General features: G+C 41.6%; 1 protein-coding gene across 8 annotated transcripts; it reads left to right on the forward strand.

Moving 5' to 3' along the window:
- The first annotated feature begins 18 nt into the window (after positions 1-18).
- dcaf6 (ddb1 and cul4 associated factor 6) lies at positions 19-26,415 on the forward strand. 8 transcript variants are annotated; one of them, XM_085383508.1, is made up of 21 exons: positions 19-409; positions 6,106-6,167; positions 7,982-8,074; positions 9,499-9,684; positions 9,769-9,882; positions 11,023-11,158; positions 13,148-13,359; positions 14,615-14,708; positions 16,176-16,295; positions 16,437-16,781; positions 17,093-17,299; positions 18,895-18,954; positions 20,825-21,008; positions 21,663-21,772; positions 21,914-22,205; positions 22,377-22,406; positions 24,539-24,677; positions 24,827-24,983; positions 25,067-25,155; positions 25,235-25,340; positions 25,451-26,415. In XM_085383508.1, exons 1-21 carry the CDS (start codon positions 313-315, stop codon positions 25,507-25,509), a joined length of 2,892 nt encoding a protein of 963 aa, XP_085239634.1. In that variant the 5' UTR covers positions 19-312; the 3' UTR covers positions 25,510-26,415. The 8 variants fall into 8 exon arrangements, with proteins under 8 accessions (XP_085239634.1, XP_085239631.1, XP_085239633.1 ...); XM_085383505.1 differs by having other exon boundaries at positions 20-409; positions 22,365-22,406; XM_085383507.1 differs by having other exon boundaries at positions 20-409; positions 20,831-21,008; positions 22,365-22,406.
- The last annotated feature ends 230 nt before the right edge of the window (positions 26,416-26,645 follow it).

The raw sequence follows: 26,645 nt of genomic DNA on the forward strand, positions 1-26,645 counted from the left end.
CGTTATTTGGACACAGCTGACCGCTTGAAGAAATAAACCAGGCTAGGCTAACAGGACAGATAGTTAGCAGCAGCACGGAGAACAGGAACACAGTCGGGCTTCAGCTCAGTGGGGAGGGGGGGGAACAGCGGAGACCGGACAGGAGCGACTCTTTCCCTTCCAGCAATGCGGACACTGAGTGTCTCCTCCAGCTAACGTCAACGGCGTCCCAACGGGCAGGGACTGCTCCGAGGCGACGGGAGATAAAAGGCGACATCAAAAAAGGGGAAGGGTTAGCTCTGTTTCAATGTTATTGTCAATTCAGAACCACATATGGTCACAATGTCCTGCACTGGCAACCTCGTTTGGGATGTAAACAAACGCCTAATTGGATACAGCGAGCCTAACGCCATCAGGACCAACTATTTAGGTAAGAACAAAGCAATGCCTCTTTACTGCTAACGCTGACATGTATGAAGAAACGTGTAGGAGCAGTGTGCATCTGCAGACTGTGTGTGTGCTGCAGAATCACAAGAAGTGACAGGAAGACTGTGTCCCAGTCCAAGACACTACCTGCTTAATAACAGACAGCTGCCGCTATCCGCGCTCCCCCGTCCCCCCAACCTACACAGTGTAAACACAGCCTGCACCTTTTATTTATAGTGAAGGAGCTAAAACAGTACAAAGACGAGGTTCAGACTTGTGCTTAATTTGTAGCAGTGCGGGCCTGTTCATCACATCATACAGACATAATGTTACTTTTTCAAAGGAAATGCAGTGTAGATCTCATTTCAGTGCAATCGCAGGATTGTGCAATCATCTGTAGAAGGCACCCCCATATATAGTAGTCTGAAGTATATCCCTGTAATGGCACAAATAATGCAATAAAAGCAGGGTTCAATCATGTAATGCATTTATGAGAGGCTGGTGCATTAAAAATAAAAGCGCTCTGAGTTTGGCAGGAGTCTGTTTACAGTAGAAAGTGCTGACAGCATCAGGCTTTCTTTTCAAGACACTCACAGAAACCGATGTGTCATTACTGCTGCGTGAAAAGGCCACAAGGTGCTGAAAGTAGCACAACCAGCAGGGCCGGGAAGGATTAGAAGAGGAAATTAAAATGGTTTAGTTTGCAATTGTTTGACTATCAAAATAAATGAGCTAAGATGACATAATGATGATAATAATAATGATATTTTTATTCATCGTTACAGCCAAGAAATTCCCATGTTACAGCAGTCAAAACATTTAACACGCCACATAACCAGAGTTTACATTTGACAAAGGAAAATGGCTCAGAAAGGTTAAATTGTACAAAAGAAAGGAACACAAGGAAAATAAGTCCAGCTAGTAAAGATGCTATAATAATAATAATATTACATCTAGGTAACAATTCAAATTGCCTATATTTACAACTTTCGAGCACTGATGCTTTTTACATTACGTGAGCATTTATCAGTAATACTACGTCCTTTGTGCGTTGTAGCATCATATCCAAACTGGAAGCAAGCTTAAAGGACCAAAAATGGTACAAAATGTATTAAATGAAAAATTACTTTATTAATATTTAAATAAAAATGACAGGTTTTATACAATAAAAGTAGCCAATAAATAAATAAATATGTGTGTGTATATATATATATATATATATATATATATATATATATATATGGTAAATATCTGGAAATGGTGAAGGCGAAAATATCTCACACTGAATGAAATGCAGCAACTTATTAAGGTTTTAATGCAATTGTAAGTAAAAGTAATAGGACTGCATAATTTCAGTCAATAAAATGTGTCGCAGCGCTGCACTGCGTTGATTATTTCTTACATCCTTGGTTCCTGCAGGCAGAAACAGCATTCCGGTTCTGCTCATCACTGATCTGCTAGGAAATGTAATCATTGAATTTTAAGGCTTTCCTCTTTGCTGCTGCATTAAATGCATTTAAACTTGGGGGGGAAGATATTTTTCTATCATATATTTCAGTCTGTTTATTTTTTTTAAAGTCCTATGGAAAAGACTTTAAAAAAATATAAATTTTAAAGTCCTGGTTGCTGAAAGTTGCTATATTGATAAATTATTCAGTCATAATTTGAATGTGTAAAGGTAGGTCTCTTTTTTTCTTTTTTCTTTTTTCTTTTTTTTAAAGTGCAGATATAGTTATTTTCGAGTGTTGGTTGTGAGAGCACAGTGCAGGAGAACAGAGGATGTTGCCCGTGGTGCACTCGGAGAGATAAAACTGTCAGAAAGTCTGTACCTCACGGCTTTATAAGCCCATAGAGGTGGGGCAGGTGCCTCAGAGGTTTAGTCAGTCCTGTATTTAGCATGTCTGAGAGATAGTCAGAGCTGTTGTCGTGTAGAGGATACATGCTGTGATGTGTGGGTCACAGCTCCTGGAGGATAAATTTAGCTTAGAAGAAGCGTTAGAGGGGAACAAGTTGGGGGTTTATATTCAGCTGAAACTGAGAAACGTCCCATGAGGTTTAAAGTCTTCTATATTGTAGGGTTTTCCTAGAACTGTGATAGGAAACGCCTAAGAGATGATTCATATAACTAGGAATTACTATTTTTACTCATCTTAAGTTACATCATGCTAAGTCATTTTATTTATAAGAAAATTTAAGATCAACAATTGTTGACAAAAGCTGTATAGGTAGAAGAACAAAATCGTTTAAAAAAAGAAATTACAAATAAATGATAAAGAAAACAAATAACAGGCAGACTTAGTGCATTTTAAAAGCCAACCACTCTTTTTCGAGTCTGAGTCTGCTTCATGACTTCTCTGAGTCTGGTTCATGAGGGCAGCAGCCATCCCTCTCCCTAGCCACCTGAGGGGGGGATACTGAGGCATTCAAAAAGTGAGGTTGTTCAGGCAGAGATATAATCTCTCCAGTGTGTACTTGGTCTTCCCTGGGTCCTCCTCCCAGTTGGAGGCAGAAACACCTCAACTAAGAGGTGCCAGGAGGCATCCCAGTCAGATGCCTACACTATCTCAACTGCCTCCTTTTAATGTGGAGGAGTAGCAGCTCCATTGTGAGTCTCTCCTTAATGACGAGTGCCTCATTCAGCTCTGAGGGAGGGTCCAGCCACCCTGCAAAGTAAGCTCATTTCCTCCAATTGCATCAGCAATCTCATTCTTTTGGTCGCTAGCCTCAGCTCATGGCTAAAGGTGAGGTTTGGGATGTTGATCGACCGATAAATCGGCAGCGTTGCTTTCACGCTCGGCTCTCTTTACACAGAGAGGCAGATTGGTACGATTCTGGTCCAGTCCATCTGCCAGTCTCCTGCTCCCTCCTTCCCTCACTCGTAAACAAACCCCAAATACTTGGACTCGTCCACTTGGTCCAACAAGTGGGCAATCCAGCTTTTTCTAACTGACAACCAAGGCCTCAGGTTTGGAGGTGCTCTTATAAAACCTTTATAAAACTTCAGTGGAAGCTGGCGGACCAGGCTCGATGAAGCCACTTAGACCAATTTTTCTGAAAAAAAGCAGAGACAAGTTTGATTGCACTGTTTTTTGTGTGTGAACATTTTTAAACAGAATGTAAAAAGTCTTGCATTTGATTCTGTGAACTGATAGCGAATCTGAGTATTGTTGCAGATTTAGGCATGACTGTACTTAGTACATTACTCATCATTAATCAATTTATAGGTGACGTGACTGTGCTTGCGATTGGTGATATCAGAGAAGCTTTTGAAGTGAATCACTCCCAGACTATTTCTGCAACATTCATAACACCTGTTGAAGCAAGTTAAGGCTCTTGTTAGTATATAAGCCACCAGACTTTTGCAACAGCTCACTGAGTCATTTCATTATTACTAAAGTAGTTAAAAAATATAAAGGAAAACATAAGGAAAGCAGCTACTTTATTTTAAAATTAAATATTTCTGTTTTTCTTCCCTTAAAGGCTGTTTTCACACTGGAATAATGTTTTTATTTAATACAATAAATGCTTAATTGTGACAGCAAATTCTTCTGGATTAAAATAGTTCACCTTTATAAAAGAAAAATATTAGCACAAAGAAGTTTATTGACTACTGTTACATGGGGTTTTAGTTTTTGAGGTGACTAGTAGTTGGTCCAACCACACTGACTGACAAAGAAGAGTCCATAAAGTATGATCAGTTCTTATGGGAGCCTGTGCACTCACCCCATCAGGGATGTGAAGACATTGCTGCTCAGCGTCTTGTAGCAGATGCTGCCGTTTCTGCTCATCATTTGTGCAGTACTGCTATAATAATGATCAGTGGCCTGATTGCTGCTGCTGGATGAGGACATTAGCTTTGGCACAGTTTGCTTTTCCCTGTCAGGCTTCACCCTTTAAGTGACAGTTTGCAATGATGAAGGAATGTCTTGCTTTCTCTGGTAGTCCTTTGCTGACATTGACAGTGAAACACACCGCCCTGGCTCACATTGGATGTTAAGGAATTCACGATGTGTGTGTGATCTTAAAACAACCGCGTCAGCGTTGTTAATATCAAACATGTTATTCAGGTTTATCCGAAGCGTCTCTTCCTTTTTTATCTGAGGCACAGGTTGGTTATTTCTTCCTTTCAGGATTGTCCTGATTGTGCTGGTTTCCTTCCAGGCCTCCCAGTAACATTTTCTTTTAGTCTGGACTCTCACCTTCTCCTAGATGTGATTACCGAGTTTGATTCAAACATGCAGATGCTTTTAACGGACTCCTTGCAGGTAGACTTCCTGTAGGCCCTACTACATGGTGAGCCATGTTGGTGTTTGTCAAAAAAAAAATGAGAGTGACGAAGTTGTGAAACTCATAGAGGGGAAGTTGGGAACAGCAGATAAACTAACGGAAATTGGGCTCATAATAAATGAACGGCTTTTTGCCTTGTCACGGGTATTTTCCCATTTTCACTCAAATCCTTGGATGTATTGTTGTTGATTGTCTTTGAGTTGATCTTACCACCGTTATTGTGGATTTCCTCTGTGATTGTCTTGAAGTTTATTAGTGGAAACCCGGTTCCACCATTAGAGGTTGAGCCAATTTTTAAACGTTTCAACGGCACCCTTGAACGTCTTTCCTTCTTCCGTGTGTGTGACTTTTAATAGAAGTAGTTTGACATGTGTGGCTCATTCAGGGTGTGCGCTTATCGGCCTGAACCTGTTGATGGAGATGCTTGTGATGCATACCAGCTTTCTGTGCACAGTGTGATAAATGTTATTGGATCCAGGAGACTGCCAAATATAACCACCTTATCTGGATTTCTTATCTTTTTGTTGACGACATGCCTTAGATAGTGAGAAATCCAGCTGTGCTTGCACGCAGATGATCAGAAAAACAGAATTTTATAACTTATCCATCAGGACGACCATATTGCTGTTCATCATGCGGTGATTGTAACTGAATGAAAAAACTGCAAAACTGATGACTTTAGAAAGTGAGACCCTGACCCTGAAGCTGTTTGTTAGAATAGCACATGCTTTGAAGAACACACATCCTGTTGCTACTTATCCAGAGGCCTGAATCTTCCTGTGATTTGCTAATCAGGTAATTACTTCAGTTTCCTTCCCCTTTGTGTGTTTGACTCTTTGATCTCTTTTTGTTTTACTGTGTCCTCTTTACCTCCCCTCCTGTAAAACCTTTCAAATGCCTCCGGGTCACTTACGTCTCTGTTCTTTGTGTTGGACTACCAATAAATATCATGTCAAGGTTTAAATTGCTTACTCCAAAACTGTGTTTTAATATCTGCTATTTGAATTGATTTCTCGTCCAGTTAAATGTCATTTTGTTGCTAAATTAATCAAACACCTGGGAAATCTTAGGTGTGTGTGTGTGTGTGTGTTTGCCTGCCCTGAGGTCACAATAGAAAGATGTTCACAAAAATAAGATAAAATATTAAGGGTTGACATTGTGAACTATGGAACCACTGTTCCTGCATTTCGAGTCTTATTGCAGAGCGGTTTTGTTTGTACTCGCCTCGTTTCTTCCTGTTGGTGCAAACAAGGCTTCCACTGCATGAATAATGGAACACAAGCTACAGAGCCACTGTTTAACGTGACATTTTATTCCTGTTGCACTTAAGTGAAGACTGGTAGATAAATGCGATTCAAATGAAAGTTTAAAGCCTGACAGCCTTCTCAAATCTACATGTTTCTGTTTTCACAGGTAGAAGAGAATTTGTCCAGAGGCTTAAACTCGAAGCAACACTGAACGTACACGATGGCTGCGTAAGTGCCCCACATTTTTATCCGTCTCTTCGTGTTTATTGGTTGAAGTCCTCTCCCTGCCAAACACGCCACGTCACTTTTTCTCAGCTTGCTGGTGGAGCCTTGAACAGATCAGATCAGGTCAGGTGGTTAATTCCTCTGAGAAACCTGAAGCTGACATAACAGTCACACGTCCTGTCACACTACAGGGCAGGACATCAGCCTGTCCAAGACACCACAACAAGCATTGCATGCATGCAGGTCTCAGGAGAGCTGCATTAAAGTGCAGCTCTTAGCCACAATGATTGAGATATTATTATTGCATTTTCTGAATATGTTAGTTTGCGTTTAGTTAAGTAGCTAAGAGCTTCTGTATTAACACGGTGTATGTTTTGTTTTTGTCTTGGACTCTACAAGACTTGTATGATTCATTTCAAAATAATCTTTATTTAGCTATACTTGGCCTTCAGCCATGTTCTGAAATGAGCCGTTTTAGCTCCTTTACTGATTGACTGTTTCTTATAAACAGATGACTTGAACAAGCAGGGGCTGTTGTGCTCATTGTCAGTCTATGAGGGATATCAGACATCCTGACATTAAAGCATCCAAGAGTGGAAAAAACAGTCTGAAACGCAGCATTCAGAGCAGCCTGAAACCCCAGCTGTAAGCTCATAGGGATTACTTGTATATACGCTGACCTCACTATTTAAGGCTTTGGCCATGGCCAATATGAACATCCACCTTTTTAACAATGTATATGTGACAGAAAACAATAAGTGTAACAGGTCCACTTTAAGTTATTAATCAGATAAAGACTTTCTATTTGCACCACCTAAAATGTGTCAATTTAGCAGATTTTAGCATCAGAAGAATAATATTAGTGAATATGAATTATTGTGAATACTTTGATTACTTTTTATTATAGAAATTTTAAGCTTGGAGTTACAGAAGTTTTTCAGTGGACACCGTGAGATACCTGACCTGTTCTGACTCTGCACTGTACCACATTACACGAGATGCTAACCCTAGCCTGTGTTTAAAAATGCCATCACAATAAATAAATAACACCATTTCCTGCCTCATCTGTCACCATCTGTTAATCTTTCATTAGGTGAGGAGGGGCCTCACCTACACTCCACCTCAAATCTAACTATAGATGATGTGCAGCGTCTCAGAAACCGAGTCAAACATGTTAAAAACCTGATTCAGACGTGAGGTCTGCATGTAGGAATACACGCAGTGTAATGTCTCAGCAGAGGCAGTCTGACACGATGAGGCGCTGACGGAGGCTGCAGGTGTTAATGAAATATTGATCCACAGAGTGACAGCAAACACTGACCTGATGCATCACTCTTCTTTTGCTGTTCCTTAGATCCACAGCTAACTCATTCTCTAGCCTTATGTTGGTGGTTATTTCAGTTGATCGAACTGTTAATGAACCTAATTTGAATTGGACGATGGCATCCATATTTTCTTACTGATTTGAAGCAAAGGCATTCAGGGATTTTCTTTGTTGCTGATGCTTAACAAGCACAGAAAAGACAATAATATAAATGTAATTGTGTGCAGGGACATGCCATTTCTTGTTATTCGCTTCTCTGATAGTAATTCACATTCGTCATGCAGAATCCTCTCTCACGTGTCCACATTTTGGGGCTGGACTGAGTTACTTATTTATTTTTTAACTATTTGTTTTACATCAATCTCGTATTACATAAAATGAAGAAATTCAACAAGTCGTCATGTTTATGAAGCTGTAATGAATGGATGTCGGAATTTAACTTGCGTTTGTCAGTGTAAACACCATGTAAGCGCTCTCTCTGATCTCTCCTCAGGTCAACACTATATCGTGGAACGACACGGGCGAATACATCCTGTCAGGGTCGGACGATACCTTCCTGGTCATCACCAACCCTTACAACAAAAAGGTTGGATGAATGGATGAACACCAAACTGATCATTTTTAACTGTTATTCTTTGCATAAATGGTCAATTAGCCATAAAACAGGACAAAAAGCTTAAATTGGCAGAGCACAGTTGAGATACTAAACTAAAGGAATTATTTAATGGATGGATGTTCCACAACTGTTTTTGTGAGGGATGTCCACCCACTGAAGGTTTGTTTCGCTGGGACAAAAATATCCCACATTATTCTGAACCTTTTTTATCTGCCCACATTTTTCTGAAACAGAAATGTGGTGAATTGGAGGGTGGTGCTAGTCTTTAAAACTGGGATGCTGAGCAGGAATTTGTATGGTTTTTTTTTTGTTTTTTAATGTGACTGTTATCTAATATAGAGGTAGGAGATCTCCTGGTCTGTGTAGTTGTCTAGTTAGGTTAATCTAAATCAGGGGTGGACAATTCCAGGCCCGGAGGGCCGGTGTCCCTGCAGGTTTTAGATGTGTCCTTGAACCAACACAGCTTATTTAAATGGCTAAATTAGCTCCTCAACATGTCTTGAAGTTCTCCAGAGGCCTGGTAATGAACTAATCATGTGATTCAGGTGTGTTGACCCCAAGGTGAGATCTAAAACCTGCAGGACACCGGCCCTCGGGGCCTGGAATTGCCCACCCCTGATCTAAATTAAGCCGAGTCTCCAGTTTGAGTCTGTATTCATCATAAAACTCTAACTCTTAAACATTAAAATTACATAAGTGTCTAACAATCTATGAGAGTCTTGAGAGTGTTTTCATCTTTGTTATTACAACAGTGGTAAGAGAAGTTTCTGTGGTTCCCTTAGTTTCTCTTTCTTTGACATACTTTGACTTTCAAATGATGTCATATGAGGGAAAAGGAAAAAAAACAAAACAAAATGTCAAACGCCAAACCTAGCAGCAGAGTCGCATTTTGTGGCTAACCGCTAAATAATCCCAGTATGCCTTCTTGTCTTTGTGTAGTTCATGCTGGGCCTCTTTGCTGTGCAATAAAATAAAAAGCTACAAACAGCTGCCAATTGCATATAAAAAATGGCTGTAATTGCTAAATGCAATAATTTTGTTAAACACCTTGAATTCAGTCACATCTTTATTTATTTGAACTTCCGCTGTGGCAGTGTGCAGAAACAAAACAGCAAAAATGGTATCTGTCCAAATACTTAGGGATCTGACTTCAGCTTGGGTTTAGACAAAGATTGGAAACAGTCAGTAAAAGCATGGCATTGCTCCCAGAGACCACTTACCAGCAACTCTAAATACTACAAATGAACACATTAGTGTCTAAAATTATGTAAATGTGTGCAAAAATCCCCCAGGATGTCAACATTTTATACTCTTTCATCTGCTGATTTGCTGCCTCTGGTCGAGCATCCACTCTGATGCAGCTGTCATCATACATTTCTTCTTCTCTGCTTCAGGTCAAGAAGTCAATACGTTCAGGTCATCGGGCAAACATCTTCAGTGCGAAGTTCATGCCCCACACCAACGATCAGGAAATTATCTCCTGCTCTGGAGACGGCATCATCTACTACACCCACACTGAGAAGAGTCCCGAGTACAACAGACAGTGTCAGTTCACCTGCCATTATGGAACCGCTTATGAGGTGCTGATTCACAGAAGCTGATGAAAAGGGTTTCTCTCTTACTCGTTACCCTCCTGTCTTCTAAGCTTCGCTTTGTTTCTTCAGATTATGACGGTACCGAACGACCCCTACACGTTCCTGTCCTGCGGGGAGGACGGCACGGTGCGATGGTTCGACCTTCGCATGAAAACTAACTGCACTAAAGAAGACTGCAAAGATGTACGGGTGACATCTGTGATGTTTGTCTTTTTTCTGTCTGTGATTCATCACCAGTCAGGGTCAGGATCAATGTGTTTGTAGCTTTGGGGAGGGATCGATTGAAGAACCATCTTTTTGTTGTGAAACCCTGGCAGGTGCCCTTAAAACCAGATTAAAACAGAGAGGTGATCGAGCTTTTGCAGCAACACTATCAGATCTATGGATTAATCTCCCTCTCTGTGTCTGCACAGCTTAGTTGATACAGTCTTTATTAAAAATGAATTTATTCTCTTTGGGTTTTGGCTCCAGTGTGACATTTTTTTTTTAAATGTTTATTTTTTTCTGCTTTTTAGTGTAGCTTTTCCTGGGGCTATATAAGTTTATATTGTACTGTTGTTTTCATTGAGCTATATAAATAATCTTTATATAGCCCATTTAAGGAACCTGACCTTGAGTTTTTCACAGTGTTTAGTGTATAAGAGTTTGTGGATATCTTTTTTTTTTTTTCTCTTTCAAAAATGGCTCACTGGACTTTGTATTCATGCAGGACTGATAATGGACCCCCCCCCCCTCCCTTTCTTACTTCACTGCTTTCTTCACAAACAGCTTTTGGTCTCTCCTCTAGGAAGTGGTTTCTTTGGCTTTAAACCAGCGTGCTTCAGTTGATAGATGAGTGTGTGTGTGTGAGAGAGAAACCGTGTCCTCCTAGATTATGTTGCATCTTCTTGTATTTCGTGCTCCAGATGAGAACCTGTTACCCTAAAACTGTCAGAAGAGTTTTACCAGCTGCTGTCACCGGCCCCTCTGCCTCCCCATCATCAGCCTGCAGTAGTCAGACCTGGTAGTGCAGTTGCTCCACTTTATTAGGTGCAACTACTTCAGAGTGATACAGCAGTTTGGGATTTGACATCAAATATCTTTAGTCTGACCAGTGATGTTAATGTGGTTTCATAAAGTCTCATAAAGCAACAGAAACACCTCTTGAGCTTCTAAAACTGTACCTCTCAAAATGATTACAGTTGAATCAACACAGGATTTATTGCAGGCATCAGTTTTACATTAGTTTACATCATTTTTAAAAAAAATTTATTCTCAATCAGTGATATCTGCCATTACTGAGCAGAAGTGACTTCCAGACCTCATTGCGCTCTTTCATTTCAGGACATCCTGATAAACTGCAGAAGAGCAGCGACCTCCATATCAATTTCTCCGCTGGTGCCGTACTACCTGGCCGTGGGCTGCTCCGACAGCTCAGTACGAATCTACGACAGACGCATGCTGGGCACAAGAGCGACGGGTAAGCAGCCCTGCACAGTGGACTTAGCCACTCTACACGTCACAAATTCGTTATCCTCGTGTTAATGTGTAGGTAACGCAGCCTGTTGTGGTGGAGAAACTAAACTTGCAATGTCCGTTTTTGCTTTGAATGTTCAACCAGTTTCTCGTTTACATGAAGGCAGCGGGGGGAGGATCTCCCTTTGAGTTTTTGGTCCCAGCCTGCTGTGCCTCGTCTCTTGTTGGACATTTCTATTTTTAGATACTTTCACGAGTATTTTTACTTCTTCCTGTGTGTTTTAAATCCTTCTGACAACTGCTTATAAAAGGTATTTATGGAGCGTTGTTCCTACACAGAATGCAAGTCAGTTTTTTTATTCAGAGACTTTTAAACAGACTGTTTAAATAGTAGGGTGTGAGGCATGCCAACAAGTTGTTTTTTTATTAAACTTTATTCATAGTTTTTCTAAACAAAGCTAAACAAAACACTTAAATTCTCCCTATCGCTTATCCCACTGAGATTACAAATATAATGGAGAAAGAAAAAGAATAACACTGATTTAATAAATCGATGTGGATATTAATGGGATAAACACAGTACATGTGTATGACGAAAAAAGTATGGACATTTCTCCTTAACTCAACAATAAGTTTGAGTATACCACAATTACATACACTAACAAGACCAGCAGTGGCTTCGTTATCATAGTGACCAGGTCGATAGATCCAGTTATTAAAAGATGGAGATTTGTCTGATTACCCGGTAATTATTGAATAAGTCTTCGGGCCATTTCTCGGCAGTGTTGCTACACTTCCACCAGGAGTTCAGTGTTTAGATAATGAGGGTGGATTATTACTCTGGATCCTACTGTACATTTTAGATGTGTTGCTCTTTGTGCCGGGGTCTAAATCTAGTATATCGCTAATAATATTATTGGCCAGCAAATATGGGAGAGTAAAATGTTTTAATAAGAAAAATTCATATTTATGAGCATCTGTAAAACTGTCATTTGGACTGTTATAACTTTTGTGTAATGCCTGAAATAACGAGTGTTCCTTAGAACACAAATACATCCTTAAGAAAGTGAATAAATAAATACAGACCATTTTTGTGGCAAGTTTGAAAACAACGTCAGTTTGAGACAACGAGAAAAGACAACTGTTCACCACAGGAGAAACGAAGCATAGCTGATTGATGCAAACAGGTTTTCCAAACTGGAACCAGGTTTTTAAGGTGCGTTCTACAACAAGGTTAAGGATATGAAGTTGTTTTCCTTTGGCCTTTGTTGATCTCATTTAAAAAAACAAACAGTTACTGGATTGATATCCAATCCCCTGCTAGCGCAGACAGGACTTTGATTTTTTTCACCTCAGGCAGAAGTCCAGTCTATAGACTTGGGTACTTCTAGACACGGGGATGGCATGGTAAACCTTTCATCTTGATTATATTCACTCCTCCAGTGACTAATGGGCAGTAAAGCTCAGCACGCCAGCTCTTGTTTTGTAACAGAGTTTTAAAATGATGTTTTTAGAATTCCTTTTAAAACACGTGAGTTTGATTCTCAAGTAGGTAAGTTGTGTGGCTTGAACGAAAGGGAAAGGATTAAAATCTGACCCAAATTCCAACTGACTGACAGGATGTGTATCTAATCACATCAGTAACCCTTTCCTCGGCTCTAAAGGCAGTGGCTATGGATTCTATAGAGGAATAGTGAAAGACAGCAACGCTGCCAAGTATCGCAAAAACAAACAGCCTGAAACCTCAGAGTTGGTGTGCAGTAAAGCCAGTGGTGAAGACTAGATTGTTCTGACCCAGGTCAAAAATGTTGAACTAAACCAAACTGTTTTTCAGCACAGTAAATAGACATTTCCATTCAACACATTCAATTGCTTTTGACATATCATTTATATCAAACCCACCGAATCGTCTGGACCAAATCCACAAATATAATTAAGAATCTTGTTCACCGACTCATTGGCTAAGTTGCACACACTCTCTCATTTTTTTTAGGTAATTACATGGGCCGGGGAACCACGGGCATGTGTGTTCGGTTTGTTCCCGCTCACCTGGCCAACAAGTCGTGCAGAGTGACCTCTCTCTGCTACAGCGAGGACGGTCAGGAGGTGCTGGTCAGCTACTCCTCTGATTACATTTACCTGTTCAATCCCAAAGATGACCAGGCTCGAGAGCTCAAGGGCCCGTCGGAGGAGAGGAGAGAGGAGGTGAGATCCCAATGGGAACTTTTCTTCTGTCATTCTTTTCTCCCAAACTGTGTCTTTTAAAGGTTTATATCGGTTCAGACACTGTGCTGTCATTTAGACAGTTTTCCATTATTCCAAGTGTGTAATAATTGATCTACAAAATAAAAATCTGCCTTATCTGTCAGTCTAAGGCAAAATCCAAAAATATTTACCACTTTTTAAAAAATGGGTAAAATACCCAAAACAATCAAGAGTCTCTGTCTTTTCTTGTTGATCAGCTGACTGACTACTGGAGTGTAGATCTCAAGTTACATGTACAGAGAAGGTTAATGGAGGCCTCACATGTTATGTCTCCTGTTAAGAGTGCTAACGGCCTTTTGACTCTATAGAAAATAAACATAATCACGTCTGGCTGAGCGGAGGTGTCCATGCGGCTGATTTTTGGGGGCGAATAGGACCGATTGTTGTAAACAGAACTGACCTTGTTGTTGCTCCTCTGGGCCCTGCAGACATCAGTGCTAAATCTGTGGTGGCTGATGCAGTGCAGGGAGGTGAGCAAATGACCCTGAGAAAAACAAACCCAATACAAAGAAGGAAGAAACGCACTGAGGATGGAAACAGCGTCATGAATTACTGCCTGATCTGTTTGGCTCTTAGTTATATTTCCTTTGTTAGTTTTGAGATTCAAACAACTGAACAATCAAGGAAACTGCGTGTTTACGCTCGGTGGTGGTCTTCACGTGTGTCCGAATGTGCTGGGTCACGGTGCCATGGCGAGTTCAGCTGTGTCTAGATGCAACCACCACACGCATTCCTTTCCAAATACAGCGAGCGACGCAGGCAGCGTTCCTCAAACCACCAAAATAGTTCAGGCTGATTTTGGGGCAGGCGAGGAGCAGTGTTCCTTACCCCCTCTGTTTTCCTCTACCTGCGACCTTGTTTGTTTAATCCTTTTATCTGATTTATTCAACTGTCTTTCAGCTTCTGCTCCTTTTCACCACCTGTCCACACATTTCCTGACTGAAGCGGTGGATAGTCCCTGCTCTAAGAACCTCTTTTTCCTATTTCTGGCTCTCAGCCTGTTGCAGCCAGGGGGACTGGAAAGTGGCAGGCAACCTCAGTCATGCTGCCAGGAGGAGGGGGTGGGGTGGGGGGAACACTTTAAAGAGGACACTGATAGAGACGAGTAGTGTTTTGCTTTGGCAGCGCAGCTATTTTTGACCATGCCTTGACTGACAAACTGCTAATCTCTGTGAATGTGTGTGTGTTTCCACAGCTGAGGCAGCCTCCAGTGAAGCGCCTCCGTCTACGAGGTGACTGGTCTGACACTGGACCCCGAGCTCGCCCTGAGAGCGAGAGGGAGAGAGATGGTAAGATCACAGTATGTGCTCCTGCTCGTCTACAGCGACGGTCTCGTATGACAGGCCCGACCTCTGACAAACTCTGAGAAGACTCCAACCTGCAAAATATATTTTTATATACTGCTCAAAACATTAAGGGAACACTTGCATCACACATTGGATCTCTTAGGAACGAAATCCTCAAGTTTGAAATCTTGACTGCCATTCAGTGGTAAAAATCATCAACTCTTTGAGGACTGGGTTCAAAATCACACCAAAAAGTTAAAGTTGTTCAAGCGTTTCCTTCATTTTTAGCAATATATTTTCCCCATATTGATTTTGTAATCTTAGACGAAGAAGAAATCAGGCCATAAAACTGTCTCATCACCAACTCTGCAACTTATGAACATAACCAATAAAAAGAGAACCAACAGTGCAGTGATCTGTGGTAAATGCATTTAAATCCCAGCTCCCATCTTATTGAACACTCAGAGCACTTTCAGCACAAGCTACATTCACCTGGTAACGGGCTCTTTCATGCAGCACTTTTTCTCTTTGATGCAGTGCTTTCTCTCTGGCGCAGACACTCCCACTGATAATACATCTGAGTTTTTAGGGTTCACTATCTCGTAGATCCAACCTGACCTCTGGACGTCCTGCTGTTCTTCCTGAGCTTCAGTTCTCTTGATGCATCCATCAAGTTTACCCTTTAAACTGAACTGGAGCTCAGAGTATGTAAACCTGATTTAAAGTGTTTCCTTTAAAGTTGATATAGTTGATGCAGAGTGGCCCAAACTAGACACAATAGCAATAAGAGTGAACAAACATCCAACTAAAATAATGGTTGGGTTGAAAAATGGTAAAAAAAAGCTCTGGGGCAATAGTAACAGCTTATATTTCACATATTCAGGTGAAAATGTGTGTAAAAAGCTGAACTTCTTTATAGTGTATCAAAGTTTGCTTGGGTCAGAGAGAGTAGAAACCTCACTTTGAGGCAAATGACTTGGAGCGGTCTCCTGCTGCAGGGTTTTTTCCACCATAGATGAACGTAGTTTAAGTTGTTTAATCTATTTTGTTACTGTGGTTTATTTTGTTCAGAAATAAAATTTAAAAAAAATCAGTCAAATGGAGGAAAAACTCATCTTCGGGTTTCAGGTGATGACTGTTTCAGAGTGCTTTACTTTGTTCACAAGTTGGGTTTTTTTCTTTTCTAGTTGGATTTCTTGTTTGTCATTTTTTGGGGATAAATTTTCCCTAAATTCTCATATATTAAATTAATAATTTGTGTAATGAGTCATCCTTGTGCAGGTCTTAATGAGCCTCTGCTTGCATATGATCAGTTATGATAAGCAGTTTCTTTTGAGTACAAATACTCCAATTTTTTTTTTTTTTTTTGTCATTTCTATAAATATGGACTGTGTCAAAATGAAAAGCTTGACAGGATCTAAAGACGTTTTCCCTTTTTTTTTTTTTTTTTTTTTTTTTTTTTTGTTCCAGGGGAGCAGAGTCCGAACGTGTCTCTGATGCAGAGGATGTCGGACATGCTGTCCCGGTGGTTTGAGGAGGCCAGTGAAGCCCAGAGTAGCAGAGGAACCCGACCTCAAACGCGGCCCCGAGGTGAGGCTTCAATACTCCGGCCTTCAAACGGGCCGGAGTAACTTCAGTAAGACTGACTGTTAAGAATCTTTCTGTGATAATAAACCGTAAACTATCCAAAATCTAAAATCATTGCTTGATTTATTTATTTTTTGTCTTCAGGTACAGCTCTTCGTCCCGAGGGGACGTTGAATGCTCCAGCTGCCGCAACAGGCGACTCTAGTCAGGAGTCCAGCGCCCCCGAGAGGCCTGTGGGGACGGACTCCCCAGAGGTACCTGCCAGTCCCGCAGCGGCCACCACTGCGCCCATGCCTAAATCCACCTCCTCTTCCTCCTCAGGGTCATCATCAACAGTCACAGCACCTCCTCCTTCCAGCTCATCATCAGTGGAGACCTCGGCCACTTCTTCCTCCCCTCTCACGTCGTCCCCCGACTCAGAGCAGCGGAGTCAGGGTGACACAACTGGGACCCCGACGGCCACGCCCACCTCTGAGCCCGCACTCTCAGGTAAGAAACCAGGACCGCACTCGCACTCACTGTTCACATGTAAGCCTTCAGTCCAATGAGGAGGGTTAACTGCTCGGTGTATGAGTGTGTGTCCGCGTGTGTGTATGTGTGGGTGTGTGTTCATTGGAGCCACTCCACTCAAGCAGCAGCCTCACTTCACTTTATTTTCCTTCAGCATCCTGTTGTCCTCCTCCTCCTGCTTGTTTATTTCATTTTTGCCCGATTCTCTGTGCCGAATCTTCTCCTCACATCCTCCGTCAGTCTTCTAATCGTGCATCCACTCTTCCTCTCTTCCTCTGCCCCTTTGTCAGAGTATGGTCCTCATCGGCTGCCCATAAGTTTAGTGTGTAGGCGTTTGCAGAGGTTGCTCCGGCTGGCTGACCCACCTGGACGGGGTCGGCGAGCGGCCCCTTCTCCTTCTTCTTCTTCACCTTCTTCTTCCTCTGCAGCCCCTGAGAGACAGTCGCAAAGAGCTGCTACCTCTGCCGCTGCTGCTCCTGAGAACCAACCCTGTACAGGTTACCCACCCCTCCGAGCTCATCAACCCTGCAGCAATCCCTCCATAAGGGCTGCTCCCCTGCCATTAACCCGTCCCCGCCTTTTAAGCAAAGACAGCCATGTCTGTTGTAGAGAGGCTCCAGAAAGACCCAGTCTTGCTGTTACTGACCACTAACCACACACTGATCTTCCCCGCTCTCTTATTATTCACCCCTTACTTCCTCTAAACTCCAGAGTCCAGTGTGTCGCCTCTCCACTGTTTGCTCAGCCCTTAACTCACTAATGCTCTCACTCCATCTTTCCACTTGTTGCTTGAGTTTCCACCTGCAAACTCTCCTGCCGGAGTGGCACCAGACGGTATGAAGCTTTGCTTTGGCCTCATGGTTGTTCAACCATGTTTGATGATATAACTTGCCTTTTTTTTGTTTTGTTTGTTTTCTTCAATGTCATTGGATAGGTCACATTACTGGCTTCACCTACTGCTGATGTTAAAATTAAGGTTATTTCCATCAGTTAGTGTTGCCCGTTTTGTAAATGTGTCTCGATACTCAAAAGCCGGTGGACAAACAGAAAAAATAAACAGACATAAGTGATTTTACTTGCTTGAGTTGAACTAAAATGCTTGAAACAAAAAAAAAAAAAATAATAATAATTTTTTTTTGAAATGCTGGAGTGAAAATAAGCAAAAAAGCATCCACTTTGGAATCCACAGACTGACTCTGAAGGAGCTTCGGAAAGACCGCAAAACTATTGCTCGGTTTTCCTATTTGCAACAATTTGTAACATTTCAACAGATTTTTTTTTTTTTTTTTTTTTTTGTCTGTGCACGAGCGCAAAGCAATAAAGTAAAACCCTCGAATCAAATAATGATTATGTAATATATGTTTATTAATAAGTTATTTTTTAAGTTTGTTCTGCTTCAGTTTTAATGTGACAGCATTTAGTTAACCCGAAGAGCTTCTCTCACTTTCAGCTTTTTTCTCTAAAAATGTAGGTACAACTTTAATATTAAAGATATAAACCGATTTTTAAACACACAACAAAACTGGCTTTACATAATGAGGCATCTGTTATGAAAGCTTTTATTGAACACGTCATTGTGCAGTTCAGTAGACACAATATTTAAATTGCTTCTTCTCACTTAATTGGCTTTAGTTGGTCACAGATATCTTGGAGAAGTGTGTTGTGTAGCCAGCAGCCAAACAGATGTTATTGGGTTTTTTTTCTTTTGTTGTTGTTGTTGTTTTGTTGTGGCAAGCCCAAGTAAGCACTTCTTGATGGTTGGGATTTCCAGGTTCTACATAACACAGCAGATATAAAACATTTCTTTGCACATCTGTAAAAAGCATGCATGAAAATCATGTTCTTGTTTCCGTTCAGACTTACTAATCGCTGATTCTCACTGAGCTTCCCCAACACTCTGTAAACCGATCACAGCTGTTATCAGATGAAGGAGCTTTTTTATTTTTGGCTGATGTGAAAGCTCTTTCTGCTTGGCCTTGGATTTATTTATTTATTCATTTATTTTAAACATGATTTAGAAGTTTTTAACCCGTGTGAGCCCTCACGTTTGACCTCTTTGTTCAATGTTTAGTTGGTCTCATTTGTGTTCCAGATTCCCCCTCGTCTGTGGTAAACAAACAGCTGGGATCCATGACTCTTGATGAACAGCAGGGTGCGTCTTTCCCTTCCCCAACCCCATTCCCTGACCCTCACCCTGCCACTCGCTTTGTCTTCTCCACCTTCTGTCTTAACCACTTTCCCTCATCCTGTCTCACTCCACTGTTTGTCCTCCATCGATTTCATGTTTTTGTTTTCTCTGTATCCACTGCTTTACTGTTCAATATTCTACTGTCCAGATGTGGATGTGTCTGACTGTTACTGTTGCTCTGGCCAAAGGATTTAATACAATTGTTTAAGAAGTTAGAGCTTTGAGTAATGTAATAAACAATATCTCCAAAATTCAAATGGATGACAAAGAAAAGCACTACTCAGACATATACATTTCAGTATATGTGCTCTCTGCTGAACCATCTGTGCAATATTTAGCTTTTTCTAAAATGCCCTACTACGTCTGACATTTCTCCTTTGCAATGATTAGCATTGGTAGTCAGATTTAATGTGGCTTCATCTTTAACTGTTCAGTTTTATTTGTATAGTGCCAAAGCAAAACAATGGTCTTTCTAAGGCACATGTGAAGTGTTTATGTAACAACATAAGAACCCTGAAAAGCCCCAATGGTTCACTCTTGATTTCTCTTGATCAGAGTGGACCATCTACACAGCTTTGTTTAATTTGAAAATAATGTCATATTCAGTTTAATTTAAACGTTTTACTTTGTTGCAATTTAAAGAGGATAATTAAAAGTGGATGATGCTCATCTTAAGCATGATCAGAGATTTGGATATTGAGCTATCTTAGTAATTCTAGGCTTTAGAATATGCAGGTATACCTGTGATCAGTGCTCTAGGGTTCAACAACTTGCACAGTAGTAAAGTCCCCTTTTGGTATCGCTGATGGTTGATAAAATCCTCACTGCGCACCACATAATGCACAATGTGCCAAAAAAAAGGGGGTCAGAAAAATCTTTTTGTCTCATTTCGTGATGGTGGATCAGTGTAACTATTACACTTACACACTTACTTGACTTCTAAGAAGCCAGGCATAAGCCTATGTGCATGCCCAGACACGCCTGTGCTGCAGATGTTTATGTGTGCAGATGCAACTGGGAAAATGGAGCGAGGCACATTCACTTTAATATGACTCTCATAATAATGATAAGTTAATGGATCACTGGGGAAATTACAGAAAATGATTGCTTTGATTGGAGCTATCACTGCTCACGATCGCCGACATCATCCTCCATCGGCACACTCCCAAGCTCCACCCACCTCCTTCTGGTTGCTAGGGGCAGCCAATCAGTTACTACTAATAAATAACTTTTCTAACTACTCTAGGACAAAGGTCTGAGTCCAGAGGTATTTATAATACTTTTTATATACAACACCAACAGTATAATATCAAGCTACTTTGTGTGTACTGTATAGCTTTATATATGAAGCACTACATCTGTGATTATTTACAGTGCATACTGACAGAGATATAGCATGTAGCATCTTAGCAACAAGTCCCTCTTTGTCCTCCAGCTCAAATTTTCATCTTCCCTGGAAACCTGTTCCTTTTCTTCAGTGTAGCTAGCAGCTAACGGGTGTAATGACCCTTTAGGGCCTTTGACATGTGTGTGTTTGTGTGCGTCTTGTGTCTTGCTGTTGTGGCTGTCTGTCAATACGTGTCTTTTACGACGTGTCCTTTGTGGTTTTGTCTAACGTTTGCTGCATGTTCCCATTTCTGTTTAATGTTGTTTATCAGAGGGAATGGATGCAACACAGAGTTGCATATTTGTGGTGTGTTTTTAAATGACCAACTGCACACTGCAAACGACAGGAAGAGTTACTTTTGATCAGAGTTTTAGTCTGTACAGCCAGTGCGTCTCAGTAAGCCCCCCTTGCTTGTTTTGCCTGTGTGTATTCTTCTTCCTCTCTCAGTAGCAGCCGAAGCTACAGCTTCACCTGCTGATGAATCTGCTGCTGCACCAGCCAGCAGCATCCCATCCATCTCCACCTCTACTTCCACCAGTCGACCCAGTGCAGCAGAGCCTGTCCTCAGCCTGCACTACAGCTCAGAGGGAACCACCACCAGCACTATCAAACTGGACTTCACTGATGAGTGGTGAGTGATGGCCAGTGGGTGTCAGCTTTTTAGGTTGAATGTGACATTATACTTGGATTAACTTTATAATCTCATATTTATAATGCTCATATCTCCTCCTCTGTATACCTGTATGTCAATACAATAAATGACAATAAAATTTAATTTGGCTCATGTTGACCTTCAGATAAATAAGGTTGACATGATCATTTAAATCTTCATACGGTGCTTTGTATACGTTTGTATGTGTTGACAACACACACCACGCTTGTGAGAGTCATAGTTTTTAAGTTATCAGGCTTTTTGTCAATTTTTTTGACAAATAAATCAATAAGTTGACAGTGAAGACGTTGGTGGATGTAAGCCAAACTTTAATGGAGAGTTAACATGAACCCACCTTACACCCTGACAGAGTTTTATCAGAATTCATTCAGAACTTTTCGAGCTGTCTTGTTTACAGACAGAATGAAAAGCAAAGGTCTCCAGTGCAACTTCACTCATTCCATTCAAATTCAGGTAACTCAATAGGAGTTACCTTCTTATAGTCGGGGCAACTGCATGATACTTGTGTCTTCCCATATTTATTTATTTATTTTTTCCCCAGATAAATATGAGTAATTTTCAGGAAAAAACACCCCAAAAGGACTGATGGTAACTCTTGTTCTTCCACTACAGGAGCAGCAGCACGTCCAGTTCGATGGGCAGTGGAGGCCCCAAAACATCAGAAGCTGCAGCTGTACAGAGCAGAGAGAGTCTGTCGACAGAGAGCTCGGTATCAGAGCAGGGTGAGTCGTCTCCTACAGCATCATGAAAACGCCTCGATCTCAAACATTGTCTGATCTAGAACAATAAACATGACACAATGAATGGCTTTCTGTATTCCAATCCTGATTGCGATGATATGAGTTTGCTGGCTTCCTCCGTAGAACCAGCATGTGATGCCTCCTGCTCCAGTGCCCCCAGCAGCTCAGCAGCTCAGGTTCCAGCAGAGGGCTCCTCTGAGGGAGACAGCATGGCGTCTTCGCCGCAGGAGAGGAGTCAGCCGGAAGGTACAGAGGAGAGGTCAGGGGGCTGTCGGCGAGCAGAGCCCTCTACAGAGGAGGGGCAGGAGGGCGTGGAGGGCCAGAGTCAGCCCGCACGCGGCAACCAGGACTCTGATGACAGTGATGATGATCCTATTCTTATCCCCCCCTCAAGGTTCAGAGGACAGGGGCAGAGGTGTGTTTGAGAGCATAATGTTTCTTACTACAAGTAAGAAAAACTCTGTTTGAATGCAGGTGATCATTTCGCATTCCTTAGTTCAGTTAAAAAGGGGGTGGGTGTGCCGATTTTAGAATTTGTGATGCTTTGCTGTTGACTGTTTTACTACAAATATAGATTTAATTCCAGAGGATCTGCAGTAGGAGATAGGATGATCAGGTAATCTGTTTGCATTGGAAAGTGAACGCATCTAATGCATCAGGAGTGTGACATGCTGCGGAGCATTTAAAATTAAGAGCACAACGTGATGTGCAGTAATCGGATAACTTCTTTTCTTTTGTCTTGGTTTGACGGTTTCTCTCACAGTGCACTAATAACACACACAGCTGACTGTAGAGTGCCGTGCATGTGAGTACTGACTCCACAAATGGTGTGAACAGAAGCATCACAGCTGCATTTTGTGTAGAACAGATGGAGAAGAAATGAGTGTCATGCATGAAATCCTTGCAGAAAGGAGCCAAACGAATATAAAACGGACACATTTACACACAGCGAGGTCAAAGGTTTAAACAAAAGTGGCATTTTCATAAATTTCACGCTGTATGCCATCTCAGTAGATTTGAAATGAAAGTGGCAGCTCATGAGCACTTTTGGCTTTAATTTGAGGGGATTGAAAAAAATTATTTAACCGTTTTAGGACTCAAATGTAGTTGAACATGTAACTAAATAACCTGTCCGCAAATTATTTTTTTAAAGATAAAACATATTTGATTTAATTCGACCTTTATGGTGCCTTTTGCAGAATATTCAACTCTTTACCTTTGGAAACTTGATCAAAGTAGATTTCCTCCCCCTGGTGGCTCATCCTGATTATAAGCACAAAGCTGTCGAGCTGACTGACAGCCTCTGACTGTCGATTCACTAAGAACTTCCTTTCTCTACTAGGAGATTTGGATGTATGCAGACTATTAATGCCCGACTACCTTGCTACCTCTGTGCAGACCTCCCCATGTGGGGTGGCTGTGGCTCAGGTGGTAGCGCAGATCAGCTACTGACTGGAAGGTTGGTTCGATCTTTGGCTTCCCCAGTCTGCATGCCAAGTATCCTTGGGCATGCGGCCCAAGTTGCTCTCCGATGCGTCCATCTGTGTGTGAATGCTTAGATTGCACTTAAGTACAGAAGGGAAGTGCTTGTATGAGTGGGTGTGAATGGGTGAATGAGGCATGTTGTAAAAAGCGCTTTGAGTACTTCCAGGAGAGTAGAAAAACGCTACATAAGAATCAGTCCATTTATCATTTACCCATCACCTCCCTGTTACACCCCCTACCTGACGCAAGCCACTAGTTCCAGAAGAGCTTCTGTCTGTAGTGAAGAAATTAATAATGAAATGAGATTGTGTGGTTATGTAACGTGGTCTTCCTTGCAAAACAATTTTGCAAGGAGGCAGAAGAAGAGATGGGAGAGCGTCTGAGAGCTGGGATTGATGGAGGAAGCCAGTTGCTGTCTCTGCAGTCGTGTTCCATGACTACTGGATACGTGAAGGAGACCATGAAGACGTGATCTTTACTGCATGTGGCTGAGAGTTCTTCACTCGACCAGACGTTCTGGTGGTGGAGTTCTTCATCCTGTAATCATCCAGGCTGTTTATTAGGCCACTCGTAGTGTCACAGCCTAATGGTGGCCTGTTTTCCTTTCATTTAGAGCTTCTTTGAGCCCGTGTTATGGTTTTACTGCAACAGCTTCCAAATGCAAATGCCAAGAATGGAATCCCCTCTAGACTATTTATTTATTTGTTAAATTCAAGTAGTAATAACATATTTTTTCTATGCCAATTGAGTGAATTATTTAGTTGACAACCCCAAAATTAGGCAGTGTGCATAATTCCATAAATGCTAACCCATTACCTTCCTCAAATTAAAGTTGAAAGGCTACACTTGCTTTATGTCTTTCTTGCCCCCTCTCTCTCTCTTTTATTTTTCAGATCTATTCTGGTGGCTTGTCTGGTCAAAATTATGAAAATTGTATCATTAAAACATTTCTGGATTTAGCTTTGTGTACAATACTGTTACAGTGTATATCTGGTTGAAGTCACTCTAAGGTTGAGAAGAACAAACTTTTATTGGCTTGAGTCGGTTATGATGGATCAGGCAGGTGCTTTCGCTTGCAAGTGGCTGCTTTCTCGCTTGGAGCTTGTTTGTTACAATCTTGTTAATGGTTTAAAAAAAAATATCCGTGTAGCTTGGGTCTGAAGCATGAGACTTGAGGCAGCACTGACAGCATGGGTTTGTTTGCTTTCAGGCACGTGTATGAGTCTGGGGTTTCTTTCTTCTTTTTTGTTTTGTTTTTCTTAGACAATCAGCAGCAGCTCGTATTCAGGAGCTGTTCCGCAGGAGGAAAGAAAGGAGGGAGATGGAGGAGAGCGAGACTCAGAATATCAGGAGACCTTCAGTCAAAATGGTCTACAAAGGCCACCGCAACTCCAGGACAATGGTATACCTCGGGCCACGCGTGTTGTATTAGTCTGAACTCATATTAATCCATTGGCTCTGATATCAGTGTTTTAACTGTTGTCATCAGACTGTGAAATTTGAAGAGTACAGTTTCCAAAATACTCAATGTTCCCTTTTAACTGTGTGTAGATAAAGGAGTCGTGTTTCTGGGGCAACAACTTTGTGATGAGTGGTTCAGACTGCGGCCACATCTTCATTTGGGACAGACACACCGCAGAGCACCTCATGCTACTTGAAGCCGACAACCACGTGGTCAACTGCCTGCAGCCGCACCCTTACGACCCCAGTGAGTCCCGCGGATGTCCCGCCTGAACCCGGACGATGTTTCTTCACTTGTTGACATTGCTCTCATTTCCTGCTTTGTTTCAGTTCTGGCTTCTTCAGGGATAGATTATGATATCAAGATTTGGTCGCCACTGGAAGCATCGCCGTCTTTCAACAGAGTCCTCGCTGAGGAGGTAGAGTCAACCCACAGAAAAGAAAAGAAAAAAAAAACCAAACCCACCGTAAAACCTTTCTTCTTCTCTTCTCGTCAAGGTCATCACTCGGAATGAGCTGATGTTGGAGGAAACGAGAAACACGATCACAGTCCCGGCCTCTTTCATGCTTCGAATGTTGGCCTCCCTCAACCACATCAGATCAGGTACACACACACACACACACACACACACACACGCACGCACGCATGTAGCACGCTGTTTTTGTTAGACCAATCTCAGCCTCTCTTTAATATTTGCCTCTTCCTCTTTGCAGATCGAGTAGAAGGCGATCGCTCCGAAGGCTCAGGCCAGGAAAACGAGGACGAGCAGTAGCCAGCTGGAATTTTATTTTAAAATAAACACTATTTCTTCTTGCTGTATAGCACTTGAAAAATACCCGAGATTTGTACAAGTATAGTGTAGAAAAACTTCCTTTTGAAAATTAGTGTAATTTCTAGCCCCTTGTGTTTTTTAAGAAGACTTTCTTACTGATGTGTCTGTATGAGGATAAACTATATTTGTGTGAATGTAAAGGCAAGGACGTCAAAATATAAGTGTGAGGAAAAGTGGTGGCTGGTGTGAAAGTTTAAGTGCAATATTATTTTGTTAGGAGAAGGTGAGCTTTGATCAGTGTTAACGTTTGACGTTTTTGAAACTGTAGCACAGCTGAGAAATGTTGATGTGCTGCTCCGGCAGTTACGCATGTGAATACAGACATAAAGTAAAACACGGATGCTTTAATTTTCTTGTTGATAAAGAAGAAGAAGAAAGGGGGGCGGGGGAAGAAAGCTGTGGATCTTCTCCCCAAAAATATGTTTTACAAAACCTGGAAAAAATAAAGCCAAATGGTATCTCAAATATATCTGCACTTGGGTTTGGATGGAAAATTTAGACTAAGTGTTTGACTTCAGCAACAGACGGCACCTGCTGACAGATACTGACAGCTGTTGTGGGTGTACAGAGCAGCTGCTCTTGGGTCAAACCTGTGTCATACAGTTCTACTGAACAGCTGCTCTGTTGGTCCAAACCCAGTTTCCTGTGGAAATCACTTAAAAGTGAACCAGTGTTTGGACAAGCAATCCCTGTGACTCGTCAAAGTGATTCATTCTATAGCACCTTTTGAGATAAACATCACAAAGCGCTTAACAACAAAATCAACATAAAAAATTAACCCACCTCAAGTCTAAAAAGATGAGACCACAGAGTCCACAGATCTCAAGCTCAGAAGCAGAGTGTTCTGGGGGGCCTCCTTTTACCTCCATGCATCCCTGCTGGGCAGGTATGGGGTGTAAAGGTGGACAGGTGCTGGTCTGTGAAGAGCTCTAAAAGTGAAAAGCAGATTCTGATCAATGGGAAGCCAGTGTAGCTGGCAGAGCAATGGTGTGACATGAGAACTTGGAATATGTAGTGAGAAGCCTCGCAGCAGTGGTCTGAAAAACCTGCAGATGTTCCAAGGACATTTTTGCTTA

This window comes from Rhamphochromis longiceps, linkage group LG16 (genome assembly GCF_057381845.1).
Source record: "Rhamphochromis longiceps isolate RC_006_pf linkage group LG16, R_longiceps_female_GT1.1, whole genome shotgun sequence".
NCBI classification, from domain to species: domain Eukaryota; kingdom Metazoa; phylum Chordata; class Actinopteri; order Cichliformes; family Cichlidae; genus Rhamphochromis; species Rhamphochromis longiceps.